This window comes from Sebastes umbrosus, chromosome 13 (assembly GCF_015220745.1).
Source record: "Sebastes umbrosus isolate fSebUmb1 chromosome 13, fSebUmb1.pri, whole genome shotgun sequence".
NCBI lineage: Eukaryota > Metazoa > Chordata > Actinopteri > Perciformes > Sebastidae > Sebastes > Sebastes umbrosus.
The window spans coordinates 2733935-2746421 of record NC_051281.1 but is presented as its reverse complement, the minus strand read 5'-3'; the positions used below and the strand labels follow the sequence as shown (position 1 = coordinate 2746421).

The 12487-nt window shown below is 42.1% G+C and overlaps 1 protein-coding gene across 1 annotated transcript in view; it reads right to left on the bottom strand.

Moving 5' to 3' along the window:
- The window catches only part of wars2 (tryptophanyl tRNA synthetase 2, mitochondrial), a 29313-nt gene extending 17127 nt beyond the window's left edge, over window positions 1-12186 (bottom strand). The window contains 1 exon segment of the mRNA XM_037790623.1: window positions 12037-12186. Within this exon segment, the coding sequence (XP_037646551.1) occupies window positions 12037-12150 (114 nt within the window). The 5' untranslated portion in view covers window positions 12151-12186.
- Between the last annotated feature and the right edge of the window lie 301 nt (window positions 12187-12487).

The following is a 12487-nucleotide window of genomic DNA, read 5'->3' as shown; positions in this document are numbered from 1 at the left end:
CAAATCAAAAGTAGCGTTAAAGAAATTAGTGATATTATTGACAGGAAATAGAAAAATATGACAAATCTAATATGCAATGTTAGTCTTTTAGGATGTTTATGAGTTTGTCTGAGTGTGTGTGATTTACAGTTACACACCTAGCAATGTAGATGATGCTACTTGAAGGCGCATACATATTTTATTCAACTAGAAGGTGTCTGTTTTTGCCCTGATGGAATGCTGTTAATTCAGCATAAGATTAGTATAATTTAAAGATGAAATCATTTTAATGCACGGCTTTAAAAATCTGGCAAGAAGACTTTATATGATTCAAGAAACAAACTCTGTGTTTTATGCATCTGGTCCCAGTACGATTTGTCATTGTTACACATTATTCTGTAAGGATGTTGCGCTGACTAAAATGATGAATCCAACATTTGTCATTCAGCTCCCAAAATGAAGTGGTTCCAGGACTCTGGAAGACTTTGGGGAGAAAAGGGAACTGTTGTTTCCATGGAACTAGGTTTTCTCCGGACTTGTGGGAACGCCAGCGTTGACTCCAAAAGAAGAAGACCATCTATTAGCTCTTAAATGAAGTGAATGAAGTTTTCCATTTAATAATGCAGCTCGTGTGAAGGATCTGGTCCCGTTACTGCTCGTTTGATGGACTCTTTTCTTTCCACCGGTGTTGATCCTTAATGTGAGCTGTCAAATTCATACGGACAGACACCTTCACCGCTTAGCTGATGTTGATGTAGGCAAAAGACCACGACACGTGCGGACATACGTCTGTGTTTGCATACGACCTGCGTCCCTACGGAGATTACCACACACAGACAAATGAACACATATTCCCGGAAAGGTGCCGCTAGTGTGAAAACATGGGCTTTTTTTTAGTGTATGTAACCTTCTAGCTGTTGGCGTTAATGTCACACACACATGGTGCGTAATGCGTACAGCATATGGCAGACGTGGATGAGGAAAGCTTTCGTCACCGTGGCGACGATGTAATACAACAGCGTCGGGTCTGTCAAGAGTTAAATATGAGGAGAGAACGACCAGCGTTTCTCCAGTCTGCTGCGCGTCATCAACACAGAGGGAGGTGACGAAGACAACAGGGATCACCGGGGATTTACTCTTTTATTTTACTGTAATTTTGTCCAATTAAAATCCAATCATATGTTGTTTGCATTGAGCTTGGTGTTCCTGTTAGTTGAGGACAGATTCCTGCCTGCTGTTGCTTTAATTTGTGCCTCAAAAATGTTTCTTAAGGTCAGAAAACTTGACCTTTTTTTGTACCACGCTATCCGCCTAGCTCTGGGGATGATAATGTTTATCCTGTCAGCTGGTTGGTCCTCTATTATTGGATGGATTACCACTAAACATTCATGTTTCCCAGATGATGAATCCTAATTTCCTTTAGTGCCACAGGAAGGTTGACATTTGTGGATTAGAGTGAAATGTCTCGATTACTGTCGGATGGATTGCCATGACATTAGGTACTAACTTTAGTGAACTAGTTTTTCATCTTTATCCATCATCAGGTCAATATGTTTGAACATATTGTTTTATGTTAAATGCAGTCCCTGTGAGGGTTTCTGGACAATATCTGTCATTGTTTTGTGTTGTTAATTAATTTACAATAATAAATATATACATACATTTGCATAAAGCAGCATATTTGTCCACTCCCATGTTGATAAGAGTATTAAATACTTGACAAATCTCCCTTTAAGGTACATTTTGAACAGATAAAAAATGTGATCAATTTGTGATTAATCACGATTAACTATGGCAATTAATTGTGATTAAATATTTTAATTGATTGACAGTCCTAAAAAGAACACAAACATGAAAGATAATGTGTATATGTATCTTTCAGGACCTTCACCTCGCTCAGAGACCATCCTTACCATAATAATAATACTTTAGGAGCAACGAAATTCAGACGGTGACTGACGTTACCGCGGTTTTGCACTCCCCTCTTTTTCCGAGTATTTTTCTTGTACATTTTCCTCTTTCATCTCGGAAATCCTGAGTTTTCCCCCGGCTCCGTATTTATTTTACCTAAATATCACTAATACGCCGTCGTACAATTTTAATATCTTAGATTCTATACTCAAATTTTACATCATTCTTTTATACATATTTTTATGCACATTGTTGGAGGGAGCCTGAAAACTAAGAATTTCCTCGCCGACGACTGCTTCGCTGTAATGTTTTTAGTATTTGACAATAAAGAACTTGAACTTGAGATTCACCATTAATATTACTGAGCCGTTGCAGCTTCCAGCGTGTCCAGGCCGACAGTCTCGCTCCGCTCACGGTTATTAATCACAGCCAGAGCTTCGGTCGAGCTTGGACTCTCAGAACAGTGGATTTCTCTTCTCAGATCTGTTCTGGGCTGCTTTTCAGGCCTCATACATCATATCAGAGCCCGGGGAGTCCCGGAGTGGCCCACTGACATCTCTCTCACCACGGGGCTGACGAGCGAGGCCCCGACGGTCACCGCCGTTTTACCGCGCCAATTTCAACACATCTCGAAAAAAAAAACCACCTCCGGAGGGCATCGCCGTTCGGCCCCGCTGTGAATTACCATCAGCTCTTTGTGGGCCGCGGCTGCACCGAGATGGGTCGACAGATGGAGGGGTTTTCACGGCTCTCCCGCCGGGTCGTCCGACACACAGGATCCAGTGTTCTTCTTCGGTCGCGGGCGCCCCACGTACCCCATTAACACCGGCATCATGCTGAAATGCACCTTGACACACCTCCGCCCCGCTCCTCGCTATCTTTCTTCATCTCTGTCTTTCTCTCACTGGTGGGACCTGTTAACGCTGGCGACCAACAGAGCGGCTCTTCAGTGAGGTATCAAGTAGGAAATGGGGTTTAGTGTATTACCCCCCCTTTATCCCTAAAAGCATGTGTGTGTGTGTGTTTAGCCAATGTGGGTGCACACCACAGCTTGAAACAAAGTGCATACGACCACAAAGAAAACATGCACATACAACATGAACGTATATAAAACACAGAGAGGCAACCAAACTAAAACGTGGAGCGGTGGATAAAGCAGGAGAAATAAAAAAAGAAAGTGATGGAGGAGTTAATGTGAAAAAATAAATAAGAATAAAAGTGGGACTATAGCCGAGTCCAGACTTTTTCTTTTTTCCCTCGCAGTGTTGGAGGGGGGAGCGGAGGGGACGGCCCAAAAGGAGCGTTTGATTAAATCTGCGGTTGACGTGTGGGACAGGTGAGATTGATGAGGTTCCTCTGAGTTTCACACTGTGCGGAGAGCGGGGGTACAGGAACAGAACGCTGCAGTGTGGCGGGCCAGGGCTCGGGGCCCGCTCGCGCCGTGGGGTCCCTCGGCTGATTAATGGGACTGGAGGCCCTTCAAAAACAGCACTCCCCGCAGACAGGGCCCGACGGTGCTCCAAAAATAACCAGGCAGGGGAGGCGGCCCCGGCCTCCAGCCTCCAGCCCCTAACAGGCTGCAGCTTCTGAAGGAACCAGACTTCAATACGGCCGGGGGGGAGATAGCCGAGAGGGGCAGTGCCTACTCAAGACAGGAAGCTTTAATGACCCTTCTGCTTTATGGGAAGTGACAAACACAGACAACTGATACTGTATCAACGACGGCGTCATATTACCTGCTGATGTAACTGTAAGGGTAAGAATGTGCACGACGTTAAACCCAAAGAAAACTTTACTCAATGTTACAATAAAACCCTTAAAACATGTTACTAAAACTGATTTAGAAGCTAGTTCTCTGAGAACCTCAAGGACTAAAGGTCCTGACACACCAAGCCGACGGTCATCCGTTGGCGTTCGTCGGCCTAGTTTCTGCGGTGTGTCCTGCACCGTCCACTCTAGTCTGTCCGTGTCAACGTTTTTTCAGCCGATTCAGCATGTTGAATTGGCTGCGGAGCTCGTCAGTGAGAGAAACTCCAGGAAACTCCTGGTGGACTCCAGGAAGAATGGAGATCCGAATAAAAGATCAAGATAAATCACTCTGATTGGCTGTTCAGCTTAAACGAATCAGTGCACAAGAAGAGAACCGGAAGTGAGGAAAGCAAACCAACGAGTAAAGTCAAGAGGAAAAACACAGAAGGCTCTTCTCATGTTTCATCTTCATCTCATCTGATTGTTCCAACATACGGATATTTTCACAGCGACATGAACATCTGGAATGAAGCTAAGTGGTGAGTGAGGGTGGTGTGAAAATGGTCGGCCAACGCCGTTTTGATTTCCCTTTTTGAATGATGAATACAGACTACCGCCGCCTACTGGTGGGGAGAGTTATTTCAGCTGACGCAGGCGCAGAGCGTACGCGCTAACTGGTCGTCGGCTGTTGTCTTTGCGGCATGTTCGGGTACAACTTTCTGGCCAAGAAAGTGTTCTTTGATTCCGTGCGGCGGGTTTTCACCTGTCCGTGCCAAACAGCAACATCCAGTGCTGAGAAATGAAGCCAACGCAGAAGTGACAAAAACTGTCCGAGCCCTGTACGCTGGGACCCCGGCCCTGCCAACAAAGTGGTCTCACTAAACAACCCTGTCTTCTTCAGCCTCCACCAGTCACGCAGAGACGTACATCACCGTTCTGCATGAAGGCTCCAAACATAAAGTCAAGGTAGAATCTAACATATAACACAACACTATCAGCTCTTTGTCCCAGATACAAGACAGGCAGACAGGGAGGAAAATAAATCATTCACTCTTACTTTAACTTGCTTACTGTACCGATTTGGTGCTCTCTCTTCCAAATAATCCAGCCACGTAACCATCCATTCATGACATGAAATCACACACTTTAGGATCCTCTTTACTCTGGGAATATGCACAACAATGAATGGTTTGTAAGAAGAGAATTAACAACGCGCAACAGCATTAATCCTGGCCAGTCATACTGTAAGCCACAGAACAGCACATCGCCCACTGCAAAGAAATAAAACATTTTCCAAAGATGTAATCCACCAAATCACACTTCAGGATATTCTCTTATGAATTATTAAATTTGGACCGACAAAAAACTGATTTATTAAAAACGGCGTATGCAAAGTAGCCGACTAGGCTGCTGCAGAAGCATGAAAAAAGCATAAAAAATGACTGATCGACTAAAGAAATCTTAGATGACTAAGACCAAAACGACCGATTAGTCGACTAATGGACTGAAAGTGGTCAGCTCTAAACTGTACTGTAAGTTCAGACCCTGTTAAAACCACAATATCCCCGTGATCACACGTAAAGCAGCTGTGTGCAGCTGGAGAAGCCAACCTTAATTCGTATATTTTTTCACCGTTAGATAAACACGTTCATGCCAGAGCTACTTGTTTCCTTCCAAATAGTTTCAAATAGTTTCATTAAACCACTTCCTCCTCCTTCTGTGCTGACAATGGACTTGTGTGATTTTTATTTCGCTTGCAGGAAACAAATGACGGACAGGAGGGTTAATAATACCCAGAAAACACATAAAAGTCACAACACAGCAAAAAATAAAACGGCACACACTTCATAAATTTATCAATATGTAATTATGATAACACTCGTGGCGAACCTCCACCAGCAGCTCCTCTCTGAAGAGTCCAGTCATTTCCTTCTGTTGACTCGAGTGCAGCTCAAAAGGCACGACACCAGATACGTGGTATGCTTTAATTAAAAGTGTCGGCCGCTCAGTGAAAAGGCGCTGGATGAGGCAGCGACTACAACACAGGAAAACTAGAGAGACTCCCCAGTCACCGCCGTGGCCGCACAGCTACAGACTGATTCTGTAGTTCCACTTAGCTAGATATGAATGTCTGAAAAAAAGGATGTTGACATATGGGATAGTTTTAAGAAATGTGCAGAGCGTCTGAGCGAGGCTGGAGAATGACTACGACAGACCTAATTACACAGAGGGGACTGCTGAGAATTAGCGGGCTTTTCTGACAGTTGAAAATAAATAGGGCAGTTAATGAACATCCTCAAAGGGGAGGCCATGTTTCCTCGCTCTCGCCGGTCTCTCCCATGTGGTGCGGGAGCAACTCTAATGGTTTTAGCTGACACCCGAGTAAGTGAATTTGGAGCCGAGGAGAACAGAGAGGCAAATTAGAAGTCACTTCCTCTTTCCTAGAGCCCGGGGGCTGACATGACTGATATCAGTCAATAACGGGACCACAGGCGAGGGACGGCGGGACAGCGGGACGGGCTGACGCGAAGCTGGAGGTTAGCGTGAGATGGGAGGGTTGTAGAGAGTACACACCTTTCAACACAACAGCTAAACTCAGGTTGAATTAATATATGCAACGCCTTAAATATTAAGACATTAACGATGGCGTATTAATGCCTTTGTAGGTAAAACAAATAAATAATTACAGAGCAGGGGAAGGGGTAATATTCCGAGAAAAAACTTGCAAATTTCTGAGATAAAAGTCGTAAGCATAAAACGTGGATATTCTCTAAGATTAAAGTGGCAAATTTATGTGAAAAAAAACTCATACATTTGCGAGATTATAAATTCGTAAAATTCCCAAGAAAACAACTATTCTCAAAGATTAAAGTTGCAAATTTATGAGAAAAAAACTTACAAATTTGCAAAATTATGAAGTCATAAATTTACAAGAAAAAAACTTGAATATTCTCTGAGATTAAAGTGGAAAATTTATGAGAATAAAAACCCACAAATTTGCGTGATTATAAAGTCAGAAATTTACAAGAAAAAAACTTGGATATTCTCTAAGATTTAAGTGGCAAATTTACGAGATTCTAAAATCGTAGATTTATGAGGAAAGAAACTTAAAAATTTGCAAGATTATGAAGTCGCAATTTTACGAGAAAGAAATTTGGCTATTGTCTGAGATTAATATGGCAAATTTACAAGAGAAAAACATGCAAATTTGAAAGATTATAAAGTCATAAATTTACCAAAAAATCTCAGATATTCTCTGACATTTAAGTGGCAAATTTACGAGAAAAAAAACTAACAAATTTGCAAGATTATAAAGTTGTAAATTTAGTTTATTTTCTCAAAAAATTATGACTTCATAATCTTGCAAGTTTGTGTTTTTTCTTGTAAATTTGCCACTTTAATGTCAGAGAATATCTAAGTTATTTTCTCCTCAATTTACGACTTTAATCTCTAAAATTAGTAGTATATTAATCAAATATTTGATCAAGATGCCAAATACTTGTTGCTTGTTTTTCAATGATTTTGTTTTTGCCTTCTGATGCCAGACTTTTTGAGAGGTTTTCTGAGGACAAATTTCAGGAGAGAAACATAACTAGACTGACATAACAGACGAACAGACATCAATGCATTTGTAGGAAGTTAATTTAAGACGACAGACATTCAAAACCACTGCAGACCCTGATTATAGTTAACTGCATTTAGAAAATATAATTCAAGACATGCCACTTCCCCCTTGATTTGCAGACATTCAGTTGTGGTTCATGTAAAGGAATATGTTTTTCAGCCGCGGGTTGTAACTGACTCAGGTCGCTTGCGATGGGGATTATGTTTGGCACTTTATAAACTTAAATATGAAATCCAGCAATTTAGTATTTGTTTTACAATAAAGCTTGGGAACTCAAAAGAGAAAAGTAAAACAAAAAATGATTCCTACATTTCCCAAAATGCAACTCAATGGTGTCTTTCATTTGAACTTTCCTGCCTTGGTCTCTCTCTCTGAAAAACAACTGGAATAATCCACTTTATAAACAAAGTTGAGTCACAAAGAACACACTGAAATACTGAACGACTCATCTCACTGATATTTGTTATTAACAGAATTTAACCAATTTTAACCACAAGTGAAGAGATTTTAAAAAGCCATTTCACAAACATTTCTCCCAAAACTCAAAGCATGTGACAAAGGTCGCACTTCATCTTTGTGTCGGTCCGTTGAGATTCGGTGACTTTTTAAACATTTTCCAGTGAAGAAAAACCTCCAAAAAAGCGTCTTGTTTGACGCACATCACACCTCAGGGCATTGTGAGCGCGCTGGTGTTTTGCACTCACATTTGGAGAAAATTAAAACAAATGAAAACCAACACTTCATTTCTGATGTTATTGCTGGTAATGAAGCACTGCTGTGATGCTTTTCGAGTACTTCTTCCACCCCCCTTCCTCCCCTCTCGTCGCACACCTCTCCGGCCTCTCCGGAGACTTTACCCTAACAAAATACAGACGGGACGGCGGTGAACGCGTATACTGTGTTACAGCTCGTACATCAACCAGCAACAGGGCTTTGGGCAGATGGTTGAGGTTTTTAACTGCACCGTAATGCAAGAAACGGCTCAATAATTAGCATCGTTGTTGTACCGAAACACACCGGTTATTCTTACACGTGCCAGGGGACTCGTTGTTTGCCTTAACACCCCATTTGCTTCTCCGAGGCAGCCGGGCAATGATAGGAAACTCTCAGCTGAGTTATAGGCGTGTTTAAAAAGGTGCACTCAAGGAGTGCTACTGAGGATATGATGTCACATGCCAGACTAGGAAAGGAGACCGAATAAACTCGAGATAGACGAGGAAAAAAGTCACAAATGAAAGCTGCTACAGTCGAGAAGGAACGATTAATGACGTGATGCGTCACATGGTGAGAAGCGAATGTCCCCAAAACAGAATAATCCAAAAAGGTGTGATTTAAATTCATGCAGGAAACATAAAGCCATAAAAAATCCTTGATAACAAATAATTCTGTGGTTTTGTAAAGGCCAAAAAGAATCAATGTATCATATTTAATTCATGTGATGACATGCTGTAATTGTTTTTTATGGAGAACCATATTTTGCTTCAGCTTAGTTCAACTTCAGCTTATGATTTCCTCTATTTCCCAGAATGCCCTTCCCCCAGGGATCGGGGCGTAACCATGTTTGCTTTCATCTGCACTCTAGGAAGAAAAAAAAAACCTTCCCTCTTTGATTCTGACACCAAAGCTGCCTGTTGCTGTTTCTCTGAAAACACGTCCAACTAAATGCAGCTGCTCTAAATACCAAAACTTCCTGCTACAGTTCAGCCCGCATTCTCTACATATGTAACAGCAACAGTTTGAAGAGACACTTACACTTGAAAGCAATGGACTGACCCTAAAAATAAGACTTTTTGCACTACAAGAAGTGCTGCACTTTGGCTCCCGGCCCAGAAGAAATGAAAAAGATGCCTGAAATCTTGCACTCAGCTGCTGCTGCTGGTCAACTCCACTGAATAAACAGCAAAAAGGTGAATAATCTGCACATCCAACCCCAGCAGGGTACAGGTGAAGGAAAAGGAGAGGCTGTCTGTACACTGACATTTCCAATCTCCCAAGTTTTTATTAGAGCAATGCTTCAACAAAAAAGGAGGAGGGCGTTCACATGGACTCTTCTCGTGAACACGGTAAACACGACCCCATTTGAAGGCAGCGTTAATCACTCAATGCACCACTAATAATGACTGCAACTACAAGTCACAGCAGATCTTTCCCTCACCACAATAACATGATTTTCCTCTCTTATTAGAAAAACGTCTTCTGCAAATGAATGGTTATTATTTTAAATTGTTCGATACTGGTGCCAATATGAGAGTCTGTAATGATGATACCAAACAATACTTCTAAAGTATTAAAACAATTCTATAAAACTATTTCTTAATATAGCAAAATATGACAAACTTCTCAATGTATTAGTGTTTCATTTTGTCTTAACACAAGCAGACATTCAAGAACTTTACCTAAATATAATACCGTCTAAAATGAACAAAGTATCCTGATTTATATCAGCAATAATCTGATAAAATAAATAAATAAACAGGACTAAGGATCAATGCCAGATTTTCATATGTGACATGCAGTTTTCAATGATCAATGCTATAGACAACTACTGTGCTTTAGTTTAGTTTAAAGGTGCTAAATTCGAGATTGGGAGCATTTCTATTGCCTCCACACGACTCAACATGGTGACAGCTGAGCCGGCGCTAACAGTGAAAACAACTGCAACACGGCGTTACCAGCTGTAACAGCTGTATGAGAGCAGTGTAGAGCAGAAGCTGCGAGCTGGCCAGCGGGGCACGTTCACATGCACGAACATGCACTAAAAGTACACGCGTGTCCGGCCCGGCTATGTCAACAAAGCATGGAGAAGCTCTGATTACAACCAAGCGGCCGGTGCTGAGAAATGAAGCCAACGCAGAAGTGCCAAAAACTGCAGTTCATGGAATGGCCACATGAAGCCGGCTCCAAGCACCTGACAGATTGTGAATTCTTTAAAACACATATTAATTAGCCCAGCAGGAATTGTGCATGGTGTGCCCTATTAAGACCATTATTTATATAGAAAAGAAAGAAAGAAAGAAAGAAAGAAAGAAAGAAAGAAAGAAAGAAAGAAGGCTGGATGCAGCCTACATGTCAATCTAGTGACGGTACTTTCTCTCACGCCTTGGTGATGGGAGAGCTGGTTGGTGGAGCGCAGGCCGACTGGTGGGAGATGGGTTAGTATGCATGCTGGTGTGTGTGTGAGCCGTCAGCTCCTGTTTCCTGGCCACCCAGTAGAGGTTGGTCCTCCTGCCTCCTCCTCTTGTCTTCAGAAATGCCTTTCCTTGCTTTTTATTCATTTATTGTGTCGCCAGAGAAAATGTTGGCATTGTACGTTCCTGCAAACCGCGGGATACGCTGGATGTCGACGTTTTCTGAACCAAAAATATGTTTCATATCAGCCTCGTATCACACTTGCAGAAACACACAACGGCAACACGGCGTTATCAGCTGTAACAGCTGTATGAGAGCAGTGTAGAGCAGAAGCTGCGAGCTGGCCAGCGGGGCACGTTCACATGCACGAACATGCACTAAAGTACGTGTGGCCGGCCCGGCTATGTCAACAAAGCATGGAGAAGCTCTGATTACAACCAAGCGGCCGGTGCTGAGAAATGAAGCCAACGCGGAAGTGCCAAAAACTGCAGTTCATGGAATGGCCACATGAAGCCGGCTCCAAGCACCTGACAGTTTGTGAATTCTTTAAAACACATATTAATTAGCCCAGCAGGAATTGTGCATGGTGTGCCCTATTAAGACCATTATTTATATAGAAAAGAAAGAAAGAAAGAAAGAAAGAAAGAAAGAAAGAAAGAAGGCTGGATGCAGCCTACATGTCAATCTAGTGACGGTACTTTCTCTCACGCCTTGGTGATGGGAGAGCTGGTTGGTGGAGCGCAGGCCGACTGGTGGGAGATGGGTTAGTATGCATGCTGGTGTGTGTGTGAGCCGTCAGCTCCTGTTTCCTGGCCACCCAGTAGAGGTTGGTCCTCCTGCCTCCTCCTCTTGTCTTCAGAAATGCCTTTCCTTGCTTTTTATTCATTTATTGTGTCGCCAGAGAAAATGTTGGCGTTGTACGTTCCTGCAAACCGCGGGATACGCTGGATGTCGACGTTTTCTGAACCAAAAATATGTTTCATATCAGCCTTGTATCACACTTGCAGAAACACACAACAGCAACACGGCGTTATCAGCTGTAACAGCTGTATGAGAGCAGTGTAGAGCAGAAGCTGCGAGCTGGCCAGCGGGGCACGTTCACATGCACGAACATGCACTAAAGTACGCGTGGCCGGCCCGGCTATGTCAACAAAGCATGGAGAAGCTCTGATTACAACCAAGCGGCCGGTGCTGAGAAATGAAGCCAACGCGGAAGTGCCAAAAACTGCAGTTCATGGAATGGCCACATGAAGCCGGCTCCAAGCATCTGACAGTTTGTGAATTCTTTAAAACACATATTAATTAGCACAGCAGGAACTGTGCATGGTGTGCACTATTATGATCATTATTTATATAGAAAGAAAGACAGAAAGAAAGAAAGAAGGCTTGATGCAGCCTACATGTCATTCAAGTGGAATAATAATTCCTGCAGCACACACATTAAAAAAAGCATACTGATGTGATTTAGAAAGAGAAGTGATAATATAAACAGTAACATAAGGTATTAATCATTTCTACTTCATTCTCTCCCTGCACTACACTCAGCCTGAACAGTTCCTTCTGCACTATATTACCTTTTAAAAGTCCTGTATCACATTACATCACCGTTAACTACATGTGTATCACATCATTAATCTCTCTACCTTGTGTCCCGGACAGGATCTCTCTACCTTGTGTCCCGGACAGGACGCAGAGCAGGAGGATCTCTGAATGAACCTGAAGAGATGCTTCATGTTGCTCCTCACAGGCAGCGACATCTTGGACTGTGACGTCACACTACGGCGGCTCTGAGAGGACAAACAGGAAGAGAACCGCGTTTCAGCTGGTTCAAGTTCAGGTTCATGGTTGTATACAAAATTAAATTACAATGTTGATGCTGTTATTTACTGGAAAAAAAGATGGAAAATAAGATTTAACAATAACAAATAAATTAATAAATAAATGATTCGATAAATAAATATATATGTCATTAAATGTAGCAAAAATAATATTACAAATAAATGGTCATTAATTAATTGATAAACATTTGACATAAATTATATTTCTGTTTTAATTTGCTTCTTTATTTATTCATCTTTGTATTAATTCCTTTTT